The 24,630-nt window shown below is 39.7% G+C and overlaps 1 protein-coding gene across 1 annotated transcript in view; it reads left to right on the forward strand.

Moving 5' to 3' along the window:
• The window catches only part of iqsec3a (IQ motif and Sec7 domain ArfGEF 3a), a 240,154-nt gene that overhangs the window by 175,847 nt on the left and 39,677 nt on the right, over nucleotides 1-24,630 (forward strand). Inside the window, exons 4-6 of the mRNA XM_073837815.1 lie at nucleotides 8,076-8,198; nucleotides 17,084-17,250; nucleotides 20,340-20,479. Of these exons, the coding sequence (XP_073693916.1) occupies nucleotides 8,076-8,198; nucleotides 17,084-17,250; nucleotides 20,340-20,479 (430 nt within the window). The remainder of the gene's footprint in view (nucleotides 1-8,075; nucleotides 8,199-17,083; nucleotides 17,251-20,339; nucleotides 20,480-24,630) is intronic.

Genomic DNA, 24,630 nt, shown 5'->3' on the forward strand with positions numbered 1-24,630 from the left:
CTTCGTGAAAGTTCGGGGTGAGAGAGCTAGGCCGAAAGGAAGTACTCTGTATTGGTGAGCTTTGCCCCTGAAAAAAGCGACCTGAGAAACTTCCTGTGTTTGAGGAAGGATGGAGACGTGAAAGTATGCGTTTTTTAGATCTATCGTGACAAACCGGTCCTCAGACCTGATTTGAGACACGGCATGATTGACAGTTCACATTTGAACTTCAGTTTCTTGACTGAGATCTAAAAATGGGCCGAAGCCCTCCATCCTTCTTGGGAACAAGAAGTACCGGCTGTAGAACCCGGACTCTCTGTCTTAGGAGTTTCTACTTCCTGTTCCATTACCAGACCCTGCTCTGGGCTCACTAGAGTTGGGAATACCCCGCTGAACGGTGGCGGCTTGGCGCCGAACTGAATGGAGTAGCCTTTCTACAGTGCGCAGGACCCACATAGAAACATTCGGCAGTAGTTTCCACGCTGCCAGAAAGTTTACTAGGGGAACCAGCCTCTCGAGACTGGTTTCTGGATTTGTTCGAGGAATTAATTCGGAGACCTGTAACAGCGAACTGGCAGGATGCTCCTGAACTTGCTCCTCTGAAGACCCCCGTGGGGGTTGCGAACTCTCCAGGGCCGCTACGTTTCCGGGTGGAACAGCTAGAGAATGAAGTTCGCGGGAGATTGCCGCGCCCTGTAACACTGGCAGGGTTAGCTGACAGATCTCCTGAGGGCCCCGAGGGGGCTTGGCGACGCGTTTAGCCGACCCGTTTAGCCGAGGACCTCTTAGACCAAAGCACGACCCTCGGATCGGGCTCAGTCTTCGAAGCCCCCGGTCAGGAGTGTTGCTAATCCCGCCCTCTAGGTGTCACCGGAGGGAACGGGCTGCAATGCTCCTATTATGAGCCTCTTATGTGAGGAGCTGGTACACGGCTGGGGTTTCATGCTCCCGTCAGCAACCCCGACACATGTACATTTGCCCATCAAGCCTGAAGTTTTATTTAGGCGGCCTGGAAAGCAAAGACGGAGCTTTCAAGGATGATGCCAGACTGGGCGACAGATAGCTGGCTAGCGTCTGTTCAACCCGCGGCATCATCTTTTCTTTCTAGTTTTTCCCTTGATCTAGACAGTTCAGTGTGCAGATCGGGGAAGGACAGAAAGCTCCGTTTTGGAAGTGCTGACTTAGTCCGCAGAAAACATAACGTTTGCTTTTCTGCGGCTCATTTTCTCATTTAGCTACTGCATTAGTCAGCACATCCAACAGCTCATCATACTGAGGCGATCAGGGGGGGGGCGGTTAAAAACTTTTGACAACGTTCTTCACATCAGCCTCCTCGGAGGAAGATATGGGAAGCGTTGAAAACCCTTCCTGGAAGGAAGAAACCGCATTGCGGGCTTCCTTATCCAGTAGGAGGTTTACCGATCCACCAGGTAGGAAAGGAGATAGGGTATTTTTTGATCACCCGTCTCCCTTCCCTCTAGTACAGCCTTTCTCAAACTGTGGTACGCGGGCTCCCTCTAGTGGTACGCAAAATAATACTTATACTAAAATAAAATAAAATACATTTAAAAGGTGAAACACGATTTAATATATGAGAATGTATGAAAAAAAAACTATCAACCGATGACAAAAAATGGAAGGAAATTAAGACAATAAATAAGTTAATAATTTTAAAAATCCGCAAGTGTTTCTGGGTAACGTTAGCCGATATATGTAATATTCCCGCCGTTACAGGCGCCGTTTGTAGCTGGGCTGTGATGGGAAGATGGTTTAGTTACCGTAATAACAAGGACTTTAAAAATGAAGCGTACGACAAAACTATTGTCGTGGCTTAAATCAAAGACAGACGTGCAACAGGAGATAACAACAACCGAAGAGGAGGACGTGTGTGAGCCGAGCACAAGCGCGAACAGTGATGCCAGTACCAGCACCACAACATCTGCTACTGTTAGCAAAAAACGACATAAAACAGTAAGGAGATATGACGAGAACTACATTAAACTTGGATTTATTTTTAGTGGAAGAGAGGAAATGGAAGCTGAGAAACAAGAACTGCAGTTAGGCATAGCCTGTTTTGATTTTTGTGTTTTGTTTTTTGAAGTCAAGTACAGTAACATTTCAGCACAGCACAGTTTTATTTAAATTTTAAGTACAGTTTCAAATAACATTGAAGATTTGTTTTATATTTATTTTATTACAATGATTAATTTTCATATGCAGTGCATTTTAATTGATTTTTTTATTTAAGTAAAGTTTATGATTTTCCAATTTTAAACACAGTGTTCCATCTGTGTATGATTGTTACCGTGGCCAACAATATTAAATAAACTTGTTAAATAAAACTTTTAAAATATTTTTCATGAAAACTTTGGCCTACTCCGCTACTGTACTTTAATGTTGGTCATTAGGTGGTACTTGGAGAGCCAAGTATTTTCTCAGGTGGTACCAAGTGTAAAAAGTTTGAGAACCACTGCTCTAGTAGATCGAGCTGCGATCCCAACGAGTGCAGCTACCGCTCCGCCTCGGCGGAAGCGGGGCCAGACCTGCGAGAAACGCTAGATAAGGTTCTCTCCTCGAAGAGAGCCTTCCGGGAACGGAGCACCCGCAGTGGAAGACGCTCACACTGTGGACAGTCAGCAGTATGACCGGGACAGACACAGACACAGAGCGCTCTCGCTGAATGACAAAAGCTGCCACGGGCGTCAAACGCACATGCTTTATACTTCCCGGTCGCTGACGTCACCGCGCCTGTGATGTCACTCCCGTCATTCATTGGTTGTAGACATGATTCAGAGTGCTGCCCGCCAATGGCATTCCCCATAGCGTTCCATGACGCGGCTCGAGTTCCCGGAAGGGAACTTGAATAAGTCAACTGAGGTGAAACCTTTATAATCGGGCACTGAGAGCTCAAAAAAGTGCTAACCAGCTTTTTGAAAATCTTAACCACTTTTTCTCATTTTCCTCGAGCCTGATGATCCCTAAGCTCTGCAAGATTTCTTATAGTTGTTGTACCAAAGAAAAGGCAGGATAGTAGCCGTAAGGACAACACATCAGTTTCTAATTTGATGTAGACCTTTGTGAAGTTGTTCCTGATCTATTAGATCAATGTTCCCAACCTTGATCCTGGATTACTCTCAATAGTATCTGTCTCTTATCAGACATTAGGTATTAAAGGACAGCAGAAAAGGTGAACTGAAGAAATTGCTTAGAGGTTTTAATTAATTTGTTTGTTAGCCCTGCGATGGACTGGCCATCCATCCATGGTCTTTTCCTACTTTCGGTCCGAGATGTTTATATAGGCTTCAGGACTCTACCTAGGACATCAGTTTGGAAAATGGAAATGGATGATCTTTGAACAATATGTCTATATCTAAGACTAGAGTGATGCACACTGTACACTCTTAAAAATAAAGGTGCTTTAAAAAGTTTTTCACAGCGATGCCATAGAAAAACCATTTTTGGTTCCACAAAGAAACAATTAGTCAAAGGTTCTTTAAAGAACCATCTCTTTCTTACCTTTTTATAATCTGAAGAACCTTCTTTCGCTACAAAGAAAATTTTGTGAAACAGAGGTTCCTCAGATGTTAAAGGTCTTTATGGAACCATTTAGACAAAAATGGTTCTTCTATAGCATCGTGAAGCACCTTTATTTTTAAGAGTGCATATTCATACTTCTGCAGTGCGGTGTCTGAGTACATTTTGACCATTCTGAAGCTGCTTACTGAGAAGAAAAAAAATGAGGACCTTGGCAAAAATGCACTACATTTTTCTTCCCTCCCCCCCCCCCCCAAAAGCAAGAATCTGTATGCTTGTCCTTTAGAGTGTTCTGCTTTTGATTCTACTCTCAGTTTCTGTTGATAATATGACCAGTTTGACAGACGAGCACCCAGAGGTTCCTGACAGACAGAAAAAGCTCAAATTAGTATTAAAGTTTAGTGCTATACAAAGAATATCCATCAATGTGAACATGCTTTTAGAAAATATATTCCAGTGTTTTTCTGGATAGTAATTTTTTATGATTTTTCTATGCTCTTGGGCCTGCTAATGCAACAACACAAGCTCAAGTAAGAACTGATGAGAAAAACTGCCTCCTTCACCATGTTTTTACCAAGCTTTTCTCGTTTTTTACACATTTAACTGATCAAAAGTGACAGTAAAGATTGTAAAAGGAGACATTCCATATGAAAAATACTAAACAAACAAGCATTACATATCAAAACTGTGCTTTTCTTCACAAACTAGAATGGCTTAAAAATCTAAAAAAATCTGCTTTGGTAGTGACTTTCTGTACATGTGCATTAGGGGTCGACCGATTATCGGCCCGACCGATTATTGGCGCCGATATTAAGCATTTTTACGATTATCGGAATCGGTTATTTTCAAAACCGATTTGTCGATAAAATTAATTTAATTTTGAAATGCGCTCTTTGGCTCCGACGCAGCCTGTCAGAGCTCACCACTCTGTGCCCTAGAGCAGTCTCCGCCCACCACGCATCTGATTTGTTGGGAGTTGCGAGTCCGACCAATCAACTCAGGCTGAAGGCACTGAAGACACAGACAGAACGCATGCTGGAGCTGCGAGCGGCAGTAATCAGTTGTCTCTCAAAGGCAAGTCAGCAGCAGACGTTGATTGTGTTTCAGTAATTCACAATCCTTTACGGTGAAGTTACAAAAACACCTCAATGTTATCTTGATTTCCTGGATGCGGAAAACACGGACGGAATCGCGGAATCCAGTCATATACCGTATTTTCCGCACTATAAGGCGCACCGGATTATAAGGCGCATCTTCAATGAATGGCCTATTTTAACCCTTTAGCATGTACGATCACACCCGTGTGATTTGTCTTGGCTGGTCCCTGAAGCGTACGTTCACACCAGTGTGATTCGAACGTTTGCCGCATCACGTCATCAGCTGCGGAATTCAAATCTGTTTTGGCGCTTTGGCTGGCGCTGAGCCAGATCGGACGCGCTGAGTGCTTGTCATATTATCACAACTATTCAGTGTTTTCAACCATATAATGCTTATTTTAGGTTTCAGACATTTAAATACACATAAGTACTAGCAAAACCATACATTTATAGTTTGTAAAATACACACTGATGTCTATGGAAGCGGCAATAATGATCCTACAAATATATTCTGACAACATATTTTATTGATATCATGTACAGATTGTGTAGGTAACTATAAAGTGCACACTCCTCTTCTCCCAGCTTACCAGAGACTGACTTTAATGTCTTGCGGGAGGAGAGGATGAATTTGCGTGTTGTGAATCCCACAGCTCAGATTCAGCGCGAACAAACATGGCGGCGCCCATCACCCGGTACAGATCAACTAACGCGGCCATTATAAAAGTGTTTGAACTTTTAAATACATTTACTTGCACATATTTCGAAATCGGAATATGAGATATTTCTTAATATAGTGAGCATGCTTGTGAATATTAATAATAAAAAAGGAAAAACGAAATAAAAGCGATCCATGTGTCTTACAGTGCTATTGTGGCTGCGGTGTGTCACATGACGCGTCACCATGGAAACAGTAATGCGAAACATTCTAAAATAAAGGTCGCCTAAAAAAACTCACTCTTTGGGGTTAGATAGAATATTTTAAACTCACGTGTGAAAATTAAAACTGTTTTCATATATAAGGCGCACTGCATTATAAGGCACATAGAATAGAAGAGGCAGTCGGGGTATTCTGATTGGATGTTTTCCATGTTTTTTTTATTAGTAAACTAATTTGTAAAAAAATAACTTATTTGATTAAAAGATAAATTAATGCCTTCATTTGCACTGTACTGTAAATTAAAACTAATGGAAATGTGTAGACATATCGGTTCAAAATATTGTTTATCGGTGCATTTGATCTGTAATAATCGGTATCGGCATTGGCCCTGAAAAACACGACCCCTAATGTGCATGCTATAATCATGTTTCTTGTATATTAAAGAAATGTCAATTATGGACTATATCAGAAATACATGCGTATTTCAAGTTACATAATGGCGTGCACATGTGTGAAAGGTTTGTGCAGCTCCGCTGCCGAGCCATAGGTTCGTTTTTTACTCACTGCACGAACCAATGGCCGTGCAGTAACACTGCGTTCTTGAAATTGCTTCAGTCTCGGAGAAAAAGGAGTTTTCCCAAAGCGTCTTTCAGACGCAGTACTCATTCCGTATCTCAGGGAACCGAGGTTACGGACGTAACCGAGTACGTTTTCGCACAATTACTTGAAAATTATATTATGATGTAAAAAAAAAAAAAAAAAAAAAAAAAAAAACTATTTTGATGCTTTTGAATATAAGCATGACATATCCAGCTTCATATCTATGGGTTTTCATAAACGGTAGGTTTGTTTGGTAGCTTATGCAGTACAGAGATAGAGATACTTGAGAGGTGAAGAGCTCTGACGCAACAAATGCATTTTTTTATCGTTTTTGCATTTGTTAACACTGTAGGTAGGTTTAGGATTGGGTTTGAAAAACACAGCAATATGTATCTGTAACGGAGGCCAGCTAATAGGAGCTGTGCGGGTAAACCTCACTCCCCGACGCACTAGCGACAGATGCTAGAGGTTGCAGCCTTTAGCCTCCTTGTTAGTGTGTCCGCCTCCCGTGCCGGAGACCCGGGTGCGGTAGGACCCGGGTGTGAGGGGTTACATTGGTGCCGTGACCTGGACGGGAGTGAGGTTTGGGGGGTGAGTGTAACGGAGGCCAGCAAGTAGGAGCTGTGCGGGTAAACCTCACTCCCCGATCTCAAGAGACGCACTAGCGACAGATGCTAGAGGTTGCAGCCTTTAGCCTCCTTGTTAGTGTGTCCGCCTCCCGTGCCGGAGACCCGGGTTCGAGACCCGCTCGGAACGGGTGCGGTAGGACCCGGGTGTGAGGGGTTACATATCTATATCAACGTAATAAATATGTGCCAGGGTTCACATATTGAACCTGGGTTCCACTCAGTGGACATTTCTTTTTAAAACTGAGTTGGACTTCTTGGGCTGTAAACTTGGGCTTGGGCTGTGTTTGCCATTAAAGGAATACAGATGTGGCCAGTAAAAATGCACGTTTTTTTCTCGCCGCAACATTCAGTTCGTCACATGGGATCACATGTGCTCCCTGCAGCCGCAGGCGCAAGGAAAATGTGGCGCAAGGAAAATGTGTAAAAAATTTTTGAAAATAAAACTAATTCATAATATTTTGAGAATAAAAAAAAAAAAATCAAATTTATGAGAATAAAGTCGTAGCCATGTTGAAAATAAAGGTGTAGCATTATATATGACAGCGTGGTAACACTTTATTTTATTTTATTTCACTCTTAATTTACTTTCCTAAGTAGTTGCTTATTAGCAGTTGCTTATTATTCCTAAAATATTAGCCATTTATTAATACGAATTAAGCACATATTAATGGCTTTTTGTAAATGACCTTATATACATCCCTAATCCTACCCAATACCTTAACTTAACAACTACCTTACTAACTATTAATAAGCAGCAAATTAGGAATTTATTGAGGGAAAAGTCGTAGTTAATAGTGAATAAGCGTTCTCTATTCTAAAGTGTTACCAACAGCATTTTAGTGCCACTTTAAAAAAAAAATAAAAAAAAATAAAAAAATCAAATCTAAGATTAGTTTTATCCCAAAAATGAAAAAGCGATAACTATGACTTTTGCCTCAGTAAACTCCTAATTTACTGCTTATTAAGTTAGTAAAGTATTAGGTAGCATTCTAAGGATGTAGAATATGTTCACACAGAAGTTGCTTTATAAGTACTGATAAACAGCCAATAGGTTGTAAATAAGCATGCCAATAAGCAACTAGTTACTTGTGAGAATCATCCTCTATACTAAAGTGTTACCATCATGATCAAAGTTGTGTTACTCTAAAGTTTGTGAAATTTCAGTATTTCATCAAAGGATGTCCCCTAACTGTTCCATAGAGGTCTGGGCTAAACCTTAAATATCCACTGACCGTAGAGCCAGCCCTGGTCTAGAGGCCATGTGAGCTTTCATCTCATGTGTCTGCTTAATACCTTGTTTTTCTTACACACTCTCTCACCCTCTCCTATTTTCTGTCTGTTCCTTCTTTTTGATAGCTGTGTGGTGGATGAGATGGATTTCTCGGGGATGGAGTTGGATGAGGCTCTGAGGAAGTTTCAGGCTCATATCCGCGTGCAAGGTGAAGCGCAGAAAGTGGAGAGACTGATAGAGGCATTCAGGTGAGACTCCAGACACTGTTACACACACACATAAACGCTTCAGCCACCTTCATATGTGAGGGGAAGATAAGAGCCGGGGCTGATGGGATACCTGTGCTTATGAACTTTTTCATCCCGGCACTGAGGGATAAAAATGCATGCTGAATGCTCTTCATAAATCAATCGCATTTTCAAGGAATGCAGCACTGTATTACACTGAAGTAAAGGATTGGAGGTTTAGTTTGAAAAGCAATTGAGTAGTTGACATGAAACATTTTTGGGTAATTTATACGTGGTGTAACAAACTCTAAAAGTGTTTTTCATGTGGTTTTTATTAACTTATATTAACTGAGAAACTAAATATTTGTACTTTTATTATTTGTCACACTGCAGGACTATTTTAAATGATCTAGTGAAGGCAAAAAATTATTATAAATAAAGAAAATAAATTATGACCAGTTACAATACTTAAATTCTTTAATAAATGCATGTAGAATTAACCTTAAAATATTATTTCGAAAAAAATTTTTTTATTAAACTAATGTTATTTTTCTTATGAACCGAATAATATTTTGAACTTTCAGTTTTCATTTTAATTTCAATTTTAATAATTCCTCCTATAGCACAGACGGTGGTGTAGGTTTGCTTAATAATCTTGCTAGAACAATTACTTTCTATTCATATGCAGCGGTAGCTCTTATTGCGATTCTGAATCATAATGCAGTTGCAGCTATCAACGTTTCTAGGGTGATAGCCAAATATGCTTTTGTTTTCAGCTCTGGAAATAACAAGACTGCTGATGATCCTTATGCTGTTGTGTGTGTGCGAGAGTGTTGCACACGTCTGCATCTGTCTGCGAGACACTGGTTTATAAATAACTGTGGTTGCATAACACAATCCAGCCTGTTCCTGGCTGTCTCTCCTGCATTGGCTTTGATATTTCCCAAACCAAAAAAAAAAAAAAGGAGTGAGAGAAGGGGTAAATGAATGTGAAATTTAACATTCATAAACAATGAATAAAAGCCATTCACGTTAGTGGTGATGCTTAGTAAGCATCACTATTACTATTGCTAATACTGAGAGTTTTAAACAAACCTGAATTGTTAAAATTCTCATTGTCCTTCAGACATAAATTCAGGGTGCTTTTACATAATTTTTTTTGCAAAATGTACAATTCACTGCAGTTTACAGCTGAAATGAACACTAGTGGTAATAAAACACCAAAAACTTTTATTACCTTTTACAGAAATTATGATAACGGGGCAGATGATCGATGATAAAAAATACTAAATGATGTTTCATTAACAAAGTTCGGGAGAAGCGCGTCAGATACTTAGCGTAAACATCACAAGAGGAGCCCACTCAAGTCAATCAGCGTCATAGGTTTAAATACAGCTGACTCACCTCCATTCACTTGAAGGTTTATCAGTAACTGGTTCGCCCGTCTCCTAACATGTCGCAAAGACAAACTTCCATGTCAGAAGACGATTCCGACTCTCCTGCGGCCGGCCCCAGGACCATGCCTTCCCCCCCATTTCACTCCCATTGAGTCCCACACTCAAAAAAAAAAGTTGTTGAATGAACGTAACTAAATTATGGTAAACTTTTCCATCCAATTGAATTGCGTTTCTCTAACAAAATCTAACCAGTTTGAAATGATTTGTTGTAATCTTGTTATGTGAACATAAATTTATTTAATCAAAACAAAAAACTAAAATTTGGTTATTCCTACTTGATAATGTTTTGCCATGCCTAATAGAGAAATTCTGGTCAGATTAACTACATTTAATTTCGCCATGGACTCAAAAAAAAAAGATGTTGAATGAACGTAACTAAATTATGGTAAACTTTTCCATCCAATTGAATTGCGTTTCTCTAACAAAATCTAACCAGTTTGAAATGATTTGTTGTAATCTTGTTATGTGAACATAAATGCAGAAGATCTTTAAGAATTAACAGGGGTTCAGTTGTTGATGTTTTATTGGTCAATAAATTATGCCACCATCATAGAGGTTGGTGCTTGCTGTAGTTGGACTCTTGTTCCTTATCCCTGCGCACGCTTGCATACTGTTGAATTGAAACCTTATAGTGAAAGATTGCTTTGTCTGCTGACAAATTTTATTATATAAAGCCCAGCGGTTTTGCTTTTTTTAGGACATTTTTTGCAGTTCATGACACATCTGAAAAAGAAAAAAAAATAATAAGCAAACTGCATCATACTACTTCAAGGACAAGGAATTTCAGTACAAGCTTTTAGACATGAACACTTATCATACAAACCTCAACAGTGGTGACAATAAATATTCAAACTGCAGAGCATGATAGGAGTTTTGTACCATGATGTTACCCAGCATGCATTGCAGTGTGAAGCATTTTGTTGATTGTCACCATTGTTGAGATTCATATGCTGATTCTTCATGTGTGTGTCTATATGATTCAGCTGTTCAAAATATTTGCATGTACATGGGTTGAAACTGATTTACAATAACAGATGAAATACATTACTCTGAAACTATGGTATCACAGAAACATTACACAGAACATATATATTAAAACAAAAATAATGAACATATGCAGTCAGTGATCAGACAATTTACATTTGTCTCATCTCAAGCAATGAACAAATGCACAACATAGAGCACTGATCTCACTGTTGTACAACAATATATGTATCATTGCAGCGAAAAATCTAATATCGCAAGTTAAGGGTCAAGAGCCCAACCAAAGTAAACCCTGATCTCCACGATGGTGACATTGGTTTCTAAACAAAACATTTAAACTGACCATTCTCAATAAGATCTTCTGACAGAAATATGGTCAGACTGGTAATTAATGAGTGAAGCTGGTGCTACTATTTGACTATTTGTGGAGTGGTTTAATCCTCCTCTGCTGAGATCTTGAGAGATTTAGTATATTTTATTTCAGTTGATTTCATCTGAGGCTGTTGCTGAAGTCAGTTGTAGTTCTTGGTTCTTCGGTAATTCAGCTTGTTAACAGCAGGTGTTCATGATTAACAAAAAATGTTCATGTTGACTCAACTAGAAAAAATATTGTAAACCTATTTTTCTCTAAATTATGTTGACTAAATTAAATTCAATTAAGCTCAAATGATTTTAATCAATATTTAAGTCATATCTACTCATTTTAATTACTTAAACTGAACAAACAACAAAAATCAGTTTTTTGAGTGCAGGTATCATCTCGCGGCCACCGCTCGGCCCGAACCACCTCGCATCGCCCACGACACCTCGGCCTGCCCTCGCCTCCTCTGGCGAGAACACCAGCTGACTCCCCAGCATCATCCGCTCGGTCAGGCAATCGATTGCGCCCATAGAGAAACGGACTATGGCGAGTATGAAACTAGAGCTGGCAAAATCTGATGTCCAGCCTTCACGCAAGTTAAACAAAGCAGAATTATTTAACTCATACAAAAATATGCAACTAACTAACCTCTCCCCCTCTAACCCCAAAGCCGACCAAAAGGAAACACAAACCTCCATCCGCGCCGACGCCAACGTCTTCCTCCCGTGCGAGGCCTCTCACAGGGCTGGGAATCGATTCCTAAAGAATCGATTCTAAAGCATTGGGAATTGAGAGTCGATCCCAAAGTTTGGAATCAATCCCATCAAGGGGAATTGACTCCTTATTCAGTGCCGTGTTCGGTTCAACAACTTATATATATATATATATATATATATATATATATATATATATATATATATATAGATGCCTGTCAAACGAAAGGCTGCATCCCACGAAGTCTGCATATCTCAGCTGCTAGTCATCAAATGTTGCCGAAAGTTTTCATCGATTCATGAAAATAAACTGAATGAAACGATCATTACTGAGCTCATCTGAAGCACCCATTAATTCGGCTCTTGCTCGCTAATAATTATTAGAATCTGATAACTAGTTAAAAAAAAAAAACTATAAGTTATTTTACAATGGGAGTCACTCACGTTTGAGCGCTGCAGGTCAGGATAGACGTGAATGACGTCATCTTATTTACACCCTATATAAATGCTATCTTTAACCTTTATCAGCCAATGATAATTCTGAAAGAAAATGCAGAGAGCACAAATCAGTGGTCTAGAGCGCACCTGATTGACCGCTAATCCACAAGCTCTTATATTAGTGTTGTTGTTAAAGTTCTGTTTATTTCGTTTCAGTGTATTGTTTGCTAATTTTGTGCTATGCATACTGTTAAAGTAAACATCATTCAGCTGAACCGTGGACATTAGACACTTCATGACTTGGTTTAGTATTGCAATAAATGCATGTCCACTGCTGAGCCCTGGGTTATGACTAATTCCATGGGCAATGCAGACAAATTACAATTTAAAATCTGTCAGAGCTACAGAAATATTGTACATTTTCATATTTTTACAATGAAGCTTCATATTATGACAAGGCTACTTTCTTCGACTTCAATATCCTGCAGTCATTGCAAAATTAGCTTCCTCCAATTTAAATGGCAAACATTGAAAACAACAGAGATGAATCGATTCAGAACCAGGAATTGGAATTGATTCCAAAAATTTCAGAATCAAACAACCCTACACAGAACAATGGCCGCAGCCCAGCCCTCCACCACAGCTCCTCCTCAAGCAATGCCTGGGCCCGCAGCCCAAGCGAGCGTTTGGCCGCTTCCTCTGCCAATCTCAGCCCTGGCCACCAACCTCTTTTCTCGTGGAGTTTGCAGCCCAAGCAAGCGCTTGGCCACCAGTCTCAGCTCCGCCGCCCGCCCCCGGCAGCTCGGGGCTCGCAGCTCAAGCGAGCGCTTGGCCACAATGGCCGCCTCACACAGCCCCGCCTCCAGCTCCTGTCAGCTCGGAGCTCGCAGCTCAAGCGAGCGCTTGGCCACACTGGCCGCCTCACACAGCCCCGCCTCCCGCTGCCGTCAGCTCGGATCTCGCAGCTCAAGCGAGCACCTGGCTGCACTGGCTGTCACACACAGCCCCGCCTCCCGCTGCCGTCAGCTCGGGGCTCGCACCTCAAGCGAGCACCTGGCCACACTGGCTGTCACATACACAGCCCCGCCTCCCGCTGCCGTCAGCTCGGGGCTCGCAGCTCAAGCGAGCACCTGGCCGCACTGGCTGTCACACACAGCCCCGCCTCCCGCTGCCATCAGCTTGGGGCTCGCAGCTCAAGTGAGCGCCTGGCCACACCGGCTGTCTCACACAGCCCCTCCACCAGCCTCCTACAGCTCACTCCTCCAACCACAATACTCGCTCTTCACTGCAACACCAATGCCCGTGCCATCAAATGCCACAGCTTCAGGGCCTCCCCAAGTGGCCCACAGCATCCGAGCACAGATACTGGCAGAAATTCAGGATGCTGGCTCCAGAGGCGGAACAATCCCCAACTCCAGTTCCTCATTATTCAGAATTAAGATTCCCCTAAACCACCCACTGAAACCCCTCCTCGACGCGTCCCTCGACACCATCCTCCAAGCATTCTCTCCAAGAACCCTCCAGTCATACATAACTGCGTGGAAATGCTTCAAAGCTTTCCACCTCTCATACAACACACCCTTCCCGGATTTTTCCCTACTCTCAATCACATCATTCATCTCTTTTCTCGACAGGATCAAGGGACTCCAAGCCGGGTCCATCAAGGGCTACCTGAGCGGCATTCAATTTTTCCACAAGCTGATGTTCGGCGCACCCTCTCCCAAAATAAATAACTCACAAACCTCCCTACTGATCAGGGGGGTTCAACGATCCAGGCCCACCCGGCCCGACCCTAGACTTCCCATAATGCTAGACATCCGCACAAATGTATCCACACACTCCGCACCAGTTACCAGCCTCTCAGTACTGCCCGGACACTCGATGCCATGTTCATTTTAGCCTTCTTCGGGTTCCTCAGATGCTCGGAACTCACCATCTCTTCTAAATTTTATCCAAATACCAACCCCACTGTTTCAAACTTAACAGTACTCAACGATAGTACAATTTCCTTTCTAATTAAACAAAGCAAGTCAGACCAAGCTAAAAAATGCCATCTCATCTACATCTTCAACCTCCCTTCTCCAATCCAACCCTACCAGTCCATCCTTCAGTTTCTCTGCCTCAGAAATACCCAGGCTAAATCCCCCCGCGAACCCTTGTTCTTAGACGAAGCCAAAAGACCCGCTAATCGCTTCTGGTTCCAAAAACATCTCAAGTCCATCCTGCAATCATCAGGCATCCCAGCAGAAAATTTCTCAAGCCACTCTTTTCGCATCGGGGCAGCAACAGCAGCAGCCCAGAAAGGCCTCTCAAAACAGCATATCCAAACCCTAGGAAGATGGTCATCAGAAGCCTTTCAGAGCTATATCAGAACTAACCAGTCACATATCAAAGGAGCCCACCAAACCCTCATCGGCCTATAAGCCATCCAAAAGTAACCTTCCTATTCCAGGTCTCCCTATCCCCCCTGCCTGGTGCAACGCTAGGAGTCTTGATCTCCCATCGTTGCCATGAGAGCCCTCCCAGGCGGGTTTTTCTCCCTCCCGGCCCGGCGGGCCCAACCCTACGCCTTTCCCCTGCCTGGTGCAACACTAGGAGTCTTAATCTTCCATTATTGCCATGAGAGCCCTCCCAGGCAGGTTCTTTCATTTTCTCTTCCCGCCCGGCCGGCCAAACTCTACGCCTCCTTCCCCCGCCTGGTGCAACGCTAGGAGTCTTGATCTCCATAGCTGCCATGAGAGCCCTCTCAGGCGGGCTTGTCATTCTGCCTCCCCGCCCAGCGGGCCAAACGCTATGCCTTCCCTCTGTCCGGTGCAACGCTAAGAGTCCTGATCTCCCATCATTGCCATGAGAGCCCTCCCAGGCAAGTTTTCCGGGCCTCCATACTCGCTGCCCACAAGCGAGACTCATCTATCCAACGCTGCGTGCCATAATCTTCCACCTATCGTCTCAGTAGTCCTTCAGATCCCAAACCACGCACTTCAACATCAGCAGCTGGCAGGGCCTACCCGTCTGTAGCCTCAAACCAGAGCACTCTGGCCTGCCTACCTGCCAACTTCCCGATTATCAGCCCCCGTCACATCAGTGCCTATTTTGGGGGGTGTCTTTAATCCGGCAGCTGTCGTTCTATCTAATTGCTTTTTGGGGGGTACTCTGGGTTCGGGCCATCCCCGAGCTCGGAGCCCTTCACCGGACAGCACGCCAAACATGCATTACTATTCTCCGGCTAATTATATGTAAGTGTGAACTTGTGAAATGATGTTTCATTAACAAAGTTCGGGAGAAGCGCGTCAGATACTTAGCGTAAACATCACAAGAGGAGCCCACTCAAGTCAATCAGCGTCATTGGTTTAAATACAGCTGACTCACCTCCATTCACTTGAAGGTTTATCAGTAATCCTCCACCACCCCATCTCCCTCTCCGAGTTCTCACTACTCCTATTGGGGGGTACTCTGGGTTCGGGCCATCCCCGAGCTCGGAGCCCTTTACCGGACAGCACGCCAAACATGCATTACTATTCTCCGGCTAATTATATGTAAGCGTGAACTCGTGAATTTTCACACGGTTTCTTGCACAATATTATGTTATGACTTTAAAACATTTTTACCATAGTGCATGATTTGTAAACTAATAATTTTTTATGCATGCTTTACATAACCATCTAAACATATATGACTTTTCTAACATAGTAAACTTGTTCGGTAGCCCACCTGGTACAGCTGACATTTGTAATGGTTAAGAGTCTCACGAAACACAATTTGCAATAAAAAGAGGTCAAAGATGTAGAAGCAAGCTAAATGTCATAGTTGCTTCAGGAAATTTTGCAAATTGGCATTTGTTAACAATATCAGTTCCATTTAGAGTAAGTTTTACCTTAGAAAATTAAATCCTGTGCTATAGTGCGTTAATCTTTTAGCAGTACTTACCGGATTTTATTTCATTTCCAAACTGCAGCAATATGTACAACTACCGATGCAATAAAACATTGCCAGATTCACTTTTAATCTGTTTTGGATAAAAATGAAGACGTATTTAGCACCACTCACTGGACATTTCACTTTGAAAGTGTCATAAAAAGTAACAAGCAACAGAATGTAATTTAGCAGAAATGTTGCCACAGGCACGTCTTCGCAGTGAGCCTGGGTTGCATAAACAGTGTCTAAAATCATCCATTTTAATAATGAAAACTGTGTAATTACTTATCTAAGAGATTAAACTGGGGATTTTCACCTGGCAGACGATAAAACAAACTGAAAAATCCCCCTCTAACTTACAATAAAGGAAAAAAGGAAAGAGCCAATCATATCAAGAAACCTTTGCAGAATATCAGTCTTAGAATAGTGGAATCGTTTGACTTAAGCCAGTAAACAACCATAACCAATTTCTGAAAATGTTTTACAATACCCTATAACATTGTGTCAACAAGCACTACTTACATTTTGCTTAGGAAATTAAAAAAATCAACAATTTATGACAAATTACAATGAATGACTTTATATTTGACCATTTAAATTAGATTTCACTCATTTGCCATCTTGTGGGGCTTAGGCATTTAACCCAATATATTCTAAAAATACAAGTTATTACATGATACATAATAGATGATACAGTCTAAAGGTAAAACATCAAGCGTTTGCAATTAATTAGTTAATTGACAATTGTCATAAAACATTATGTCTGTTATAAACATATGGCTTTCTAAAAAAAAAAAAAAAAAAAAAAACATTTTCATAAGTTTCAGACGTCTATTTCAGTCGTATCTGTCAGATATACATTTTTTATGAATACATAGCCAACAACACTTTTAATAAGCTGTTTTTAAAGAAAGTACCATCACATTTACAAATGATTCATGACTATTGAAAGATAAGCATCAGGAGTTTCTATTTATGAAAATGTGTTAAATAAACATAGCTGTTGTTTGTCTCTCTCTTGTATTCTGTTTTTCTCAGTCAGCGTTACTGTATGTGTAACCCAGACGTGGTGCAACAGTTCCACAATCCTGACACAATCTTCATCCTCGCGTTTGCCATCATCCTCCTCAACACGGACATGTACAGTCCCAACATCAAACCTGACCGGAAGATGATGCTGGAAGACTTCATCCGCAACCTAAGAGGTGAGACAGGAAGAAATATAAAAGGAAGGTGCTTAATGCAAGAATAAATGTATTGAAATTTATCAAGGGACGACCAAACACAAAACCAAACCTGTAACCCTTTTAAAGTTTAAAGCGGTCATGATGTTGCTAAAAAGAACATTTATTTTGTTTATTTGGTGTAATGCAATGTGTTTACGTGGTTTGAGGTTTAAAAAACACATTTTCCACATACTGTACATTATTGTTGCTCCCCTCTGCCCTGCTTTTCTGAAATGTGATGATTTGAAAAAGCTCATTGTTGGCTACTCTCCCAGGTTCAGGAAACAGTCCTTCATAAAAAATGCACTGCACACACTCAAATTTTTGCGTTGTGCTGTTCTGTAACAGTGTTGTGAATATAACTTAACCACTGATTTGTAGTTGGTCTCATTCGGAGAGCCAAACAAAGTACTTTTGCTCTCCGCAACATGGCGGCAGCTGCAACAATACTACAGAGAGAATAAAAGTTACATCTTCTTTCTTTGCGTATACATTAGGGCAGTGTTATGCAAATTTTTCCACAGAGTGACGTAGATTTGTGGGGGGGTGTTTGAATGAGCCATTTTAGGAGTCTTAACTTTTATAAAGAATATCTCTTTAAGTTTGAGACTTTAATCTTTGCAACTTTACAGATCTTTTATATGCACGAACAGCTTGTAACACTCCAAGGACAAAGGAAAACATGAAATCGCATCATATGACCCCTTTAATGTTTATTTTTTCATACTTTGCTGTTGAGTGTCATGACAAAGAAACTATCATTTAGCATTTAAGCATTAAAGGAATAGTTCACTTTCAGAACAAAAATTTACAGATAATGTACTCACCCCCTTGACATCCAAGATGTTCATGTCTTTCTTTCTTCACTCGTAAAGAAATTATGTTTTTTGAGGAAAACATTTCAGGATTTCTCTACATATAATGGACATCTATGGTGCCCCGAAGTTTGAACTTCCAAAATGCAGTTTAAATGCAGCTTCAAAGGGCTCTAAAAGATAAAGAAGAAGGAAGAAGGGTTGAGGAAGAGGTCTTATCTAGCGAAACCATCGGTTATTTTCTAAAAACATTTACAGTTTATATACTTTTTAGTTTCTACACAGAGTACACACAGAGCTAGACAAGACAAGCATTTGAGGTTAAAAAGTATATATATATATATATATATATATATATATATATATATATATATTTTTTTTTTTTTTTTTTTTTACAAAATAACAGATCATTTTGCTAGATAAGACCCTTTTTTCCTTGGCTGTGATCGTTTAGAGCCCTTTGAAGCTGCATTTTGGAAGTTCAAACTCGGGGCATCATAGAAGTCCATTATATGGAGAGAAATCCTGAAATGTTTTCCTCAAAAAACATAATTTCCTTACGACTGAAGAAAGAAAGACATGAACATCTTGAATGACAAGGGGGTGAGTACATTATCTGTAAATTTTTGTCCTGAAAGTGAACTACTCTTTTTAAAAAAAACTAACACTATTCCTTTACTGTCTTTTCTTCAGTACCAGCAAATCTAGTTTTCCAACAGCATATATACACATAATCTTCCACTTCCCCTTCATCATAAGTTAGGTCAGAATCATTTCACTTGACTAAGTGAGTGGGCGAAACCTAATTAAGCATCAAAGTATAATGCCATTGAAAGCACCCTAAAGCACATTCATTTAATGAAAACAAGCAGTGACATCAGCGCTCTGTTAATCTCACAGTGTAAACTTTCATTTTCATGACTCTGCGACAGTAACTGTCTGTACATTAGCAGATCTTTTTGTGACTACCTGCATTTTGTCTCTAAACTTTTGAAAAAGTAATTGTTTCCCCTCAAAAAAAAAAAAAAAAAAAAAAATTAGAGATGGGACACATTATTTAAAAAAAAATTTCAGGTCACATTATTTGCAAAATTAAATCTGAAGAAACATAAAACAAACAGACAGTAACACTTTATAATATGGTTTCATTTGTTGACATCACTGGATAAATAATATAGTTTAGGCATTAAAATCTCATTTAAAAAGCAGTCATTTAGGAGTACTTCCTTATCGACGTAATCATATATATATTGTATCCTAGCCTGCGTTCAGCATTTGCACGATTACGAAAGCTTATGTTATCCCTCCTTCCCAGCACCACCTATAGAGATCTGCTGGGGGGGGGGGGGCAGCAGCTCTCTATAGGTGCAGCTTTCCTTTGTTATTTTTGACTAAGCTAAATAAATTATTGTAGCAGCAGTGTAGCAGATCTCATCCGCCAAAATCAAGCTTATGTATATTTCATGCCCATGTCAATAAACTCACTTTGAGAGTTGTCATGACTGAACTACACTGCTTCAAAATTAACAAACTAATGTATTGCTCATTGTTGGTTAATGCACTGCATTAACTAATATTAACTAATGGAATCTTTTTGTTTTGTTACCAATATTACAATATTTTGATATTGTCTAAACTGCATTTGCTGCCTGTACCTTACGGTAATTGGCTTGCAGATCTGCATATTGTGTCTCTCATTTGCATAAAGCCAAGTTTTTCTCAAATTTTTGACACTGGCTCCACTCTACTGTCAATCCCACAATCCCCGGTACCATTCAATCCTCTCTCACAGGGTAAGAGAGGGAAAATGTATGTTCCATATTCATCTTGTTCATCTATCTCCTCATCTGGTTTTGCGTGATGTTTTTGTGACTCCTCGAGTCTCCCTAAATTTCATTAGACTTAATCTGCTTTGCTGCATATTATGGTTATGATGCAGATCTAGCCTAGTGGTTAGATAAACCACTTTCTTCTAAGAAAAATTCATACAAGGGAAAACACAAATGTTTACATAGTTTGTATGTTCAGTTACCTTGTGGAGTGATATTTTCTTAGTCATAGAGTAAATAAATCAATGCTTATTTTAAAAATAAATAAATGTGTAACAATGTTTGTTCAAGGCTGTTAGCCAATGGAAGATTTGAAAGCAATACAGTTGGACTCTGTGATCATTTTAATATTTTATGTGATATTTATGTATTATGTATTATGCATATATATGCAACACTTGTAATGTGTTTTTTTTTTATTTAGGGGTAGATGATGGTGCAGATATTCCACGGGACATGGTAGTGGGAATATATGAGCGTATTCAGCTGAGGGAATTACGATCGAATGAAGACCATGTCACTTATGTTACCAAGGTGGAACAAAGCATTGTGGGAATGAAAACGGTGAGTTAAACACTTTGGGGTTTTCTTTACTGCTGATATCCATATCATACCACAAACAAATATATTTTACATGCTTTTTAAATTTCAAAATTAGCTAAACCGTCAGAGTTGTTCAATCATCTGTGAGCCTAGACCACAAAACCAGTCTTAAGTAGCACAGATATGTTTGTAGCAATAGTAAAAGAATACATTGCATGGGTCAAAATTATAGATTTTTCTCTTATGGCCAAAACCATTAGGATATTATGTAAAGATCTTGTTTCATGAACACATTTTGTGAATTTTCTACCATAAATATATCAAAACCTAATTTTTGATTAGTAATATGCATTGCTAAGAATTTCATTTGGACAACTTTAAAGGCGATTTCAAATAGTTGTATCTCGGCCAAATATTGTCCTATCATAACAAACCATACATCAATGAAAAGCTCATTTATTCCGATTTAAAAACCTTATGACTGGTTTTGTGGTCTAGCGTCACATTTCTCAGTCAAGCTGTTATTGATTGATTGATTATAATACCCATACAGTATACCACACTGAGCCCATAGTGAAATATGAATATACTGTATCTTTATAACATAGGTGTCCTGCTATTTCAACTCTACCATCTCTAAACGCTGCATGCATTGAGTGGCGTAATTCATTGGGCAGTTGGTGATTCATTGCGGCTCATGCCTGTAGCATTGCTGCCATTCCTCATTACTGCATCAGAAGAACAGCGGCATGGAATAACCTAAGAGTTTTTTCATTCATTACCTTACCTCAGATTTACCCCTTACTGTTACGCGTCCCACCCACACTGCAAAATCAATCACTATTTTTGTCCTTTTGTGCTAGTAAAAAGCTCAATTTACTTAAGATGCAAAAGTACATATTAGATTTTAGAGCATGTTTCTGTATTTCAAAAGATATATCCTTGACCATACCATAGTTGTTGTACCTTTTTTCTTCTTTTTCTTGTTAGACTTATGTTCAAAATACTTAATTATAGACACTATTTTGCCGTTTGGTAGGGAAAATAATTTTTTTGTGTCTTTCACAGTTTAGCCCCTTAAGTAAATGTATCTTTTGTTTCAATTATATACAGTCAAGCCCAAAATTATTCATACCCCTGGCAAATTCTGACTTAAAGTTACTTTTATTCAACCAGCAAGTTTTTGGACCGGAAATGACACGGGCTTCTCCCAAAAGATAATAATACGATGTACAAGAGGCATCATTGTGGAAAAAAATATTACTCATCTTTTATTTACATTTGAACAAAAAGTGGCATGTCCAAAATTATTCATACCCTTCTCAATAATCAATAGAAAAGCCTTTTTTTTTTTTGGCTATTACAGCAATCAAACGCTTCCTATAATTGTCTACACTGGTATTTTTGCCCATTCATCTATAGCGATGAGCTTCAACTCTTTCAGGTTGGAGGGTCTCCTTGCCATCACCCTGAACTTTAGCTCCCTTCACAGATTCTCAATTGGATCAGGACATTTCTTCACCACTTTTGCTGTGTGTTTTGGGTCGTTGTGGTGCTGAAATGTCCACTGGTGCCCAAGGCCAAGTTTCTCTGCAGACTGCCTGATGTTGTTGTTGAGAATTTTGATGTATTGCTCCTTTTTCATGGTGCTGTTTACTGTGATTAGGTTCCCTGGTCCACCGGCTGAAAAACACCCCCAAAACATTAGGTTCTCACCACCATGTTTGACAGTGGGGATGGTGTTCTTAGGGTCGAAGGCTTCTCCTTTTTTACGCCAAATGAAGGCTCAGGTGTCACTTTTTGCTTCTGACCATGTCCTCTAATTTTTTTTTAAAACAGTGCGGAATGTCTTGTATTTTTTAATAATACTTTGCACTGTAGCCACTGGAACTTCAATACATTTTGATATGGTCTTATAGCCCTTTCCTGACTTGTGAGCAGCCACAATGCGCAGCTGCAGGTCCTCAGTGAGCTCCTTTGTCTTAGCCATGACTGTACACAAACCAACAGCAGAGAGCTTCTGTTTGTAACCTGTTGAATTGATTAAAACAACTGTTCCTAATGAATCAGGGTAATTAGGATGCTTTAGAACAGCTTGGGCTATTTGGAATGGTATAGAACTTTGGATTTTCCCATAGACTGTTACAGTTTGCAAAGGGTATGAATAATTTTGGACATGCCACAGTTGTTCGTTCAGAAACTCTCATTATTGTTGTGTTAGAAAAAAAGTTTCTGATTACATTATAAATGATATCATATTTAAAATGGCATGTTCCCTATATTGGCTATAGTTATATATAGTGTACATAAATGTATCTTAACTACGAAATATGATTTTTCTGTCCTATTTCTTATCTGTTACTAGTATAGGCTCTAAGATAAAAGTTATTTGACTATAGATCATTTAGCTCTATCATGCTATCCCTCTGCCCAGATTTATCTTTTTCTTTTTTCATTTATTTTTATTTTTTTGTCTCACAGATTTATGAGAACACCTGCCACTGTCATTAAAAAGCATTTTAATGGCTTTATTGTTTTGTTCTCATAATGTCTGCTAGAGGACAATGCCTTAATCCACAAATGTGTGCAGTAATGCATTGTGTGTGTGTTTGTGAGTGGTTTGAGTGACCAACTAGAATTTGTCCTCTAGCAACTGTTCATTAGAATGTATTTCTCAGTCTACCTCTTTGTTTTGAATCTAAAGTAATTATGTAATTCATGAACATGTACGGTACTTTTACCACATGTGTGTTTTAAAGACGTTTAGATCTTTACTAGGTTTGCCTGCTTATGTTGCTCAGAGCTGCGTTTCCCAAAAGCATCATGAGCCTAAGTAGATTGTAAAGACCACTCGTGCCAATGCAACCCAGATTTGTGAGCTTAGTTCCAAAACTTAGTGAGCTGCCTACTTAGACAGCAGCAGCATTGCCTAAACCATTCATGGAAAAGGCAAGAATGCATTGTGACAAAGTCTAAAAAATACTCATATTTTATACAGTACTAACATTTTCAATAGGTTTTTACAATGTGTGCTATGTGCAAATGTTTATTTAAAACCATTTTACTAGATGTTTTTGTTCTGGTAAACTGATTTCTATACTATATAACCAAAGTCAATGTATGAAAGGCCTTTTGTTGCTTGTCAATCTCCCTCAAGGTTCTGTTACTAAAGATGATCTTTATTTGCTGCAATGCAGCCTTTTTCTAGTGCTTTGCAACTCTCTACCTAGCTCACAAAAATATTTCATTCTCTCATAGCCATATTTATTCACCTTGGACTGAAAAGCAAACAGTTTTGAAAGACAGGGTTTGAAAGTTATCCAAAACAAAAGCTGATTAAAATATAAATTGTTATTTCCTAGACATAAAGGGATTGTCAGAATAAATTTGGTAGCATCAATTTTGGTAATATAGCTTGACAATTCAGCTTTTTGAGAGTACACTCTTAAAAATAAAGGTGCTTCAGATGCCATAGAAGAATCTCTTTTGTCTAAATGGTTCTATAAAGAACCTTTAAAATCTGAAGAACCTTTCTGTTTCTCAAAATGTTCTTTGTTTTGAAAGATGGTTCTTCGGATTATAAAAAGGTAGGAAAGAGATGTTTCTTTAGAGAACCTTTGACTGAATGGTTCTTTGTAGAACCAAAAATGGTTCTTCTATGGCATCGCTGTGAAGAACCTTTTGAAGCACCTTTATTTTTAAGAGTGTACATAGATTAAAATTAGGGGTGGGCATAGATTAATTTTTGTTTAATCTAGATTAATCTAGATTAAATCTTGGAATTAATCTAGATTAATCTAGATTAAAATGGCTAATTTGAATTCTGATGAAGGCATTCAGAATATGTGTGCTACCCAAATAATGACTAAAAAGTAAGTCTTCGAGAACGGGCCAGGTGGCGCATTAGATCAGGCGCTCATCTCCTGTTTCCAAAATGCATCACAAACTGCTTGACAATTGCATTTACAACATAATTACCTATACAAACTTGTGTATCCAAGTACTTCTGCGCAAAAGGCTGCACGACGTGTGCGTTGCCGTTAAATACACAGACGCGCACGGGCATGGATTTCTGCGTGCATAGTCTTCCATTAAACTGCGTTGCTTTTAGAAGCGTCAATTCAGTTGTTGCATATAGTTTAATGTCTTTATTTCGGGATTATCAAAGTAAA

Source organism: Garra rufa, chromosome 4 (genome assembly GCF_049309525.1).
Source record: "Garra rufa chromosome 4, GarRuf1.0, whole genome shotgun sequence".
Classification (NCBI taxonomy): Eukaryota; Metazoa; Chordata; class Actinopteri; order Cypriniformes; family Cyprinidae; genus Garra; species Garra rufa.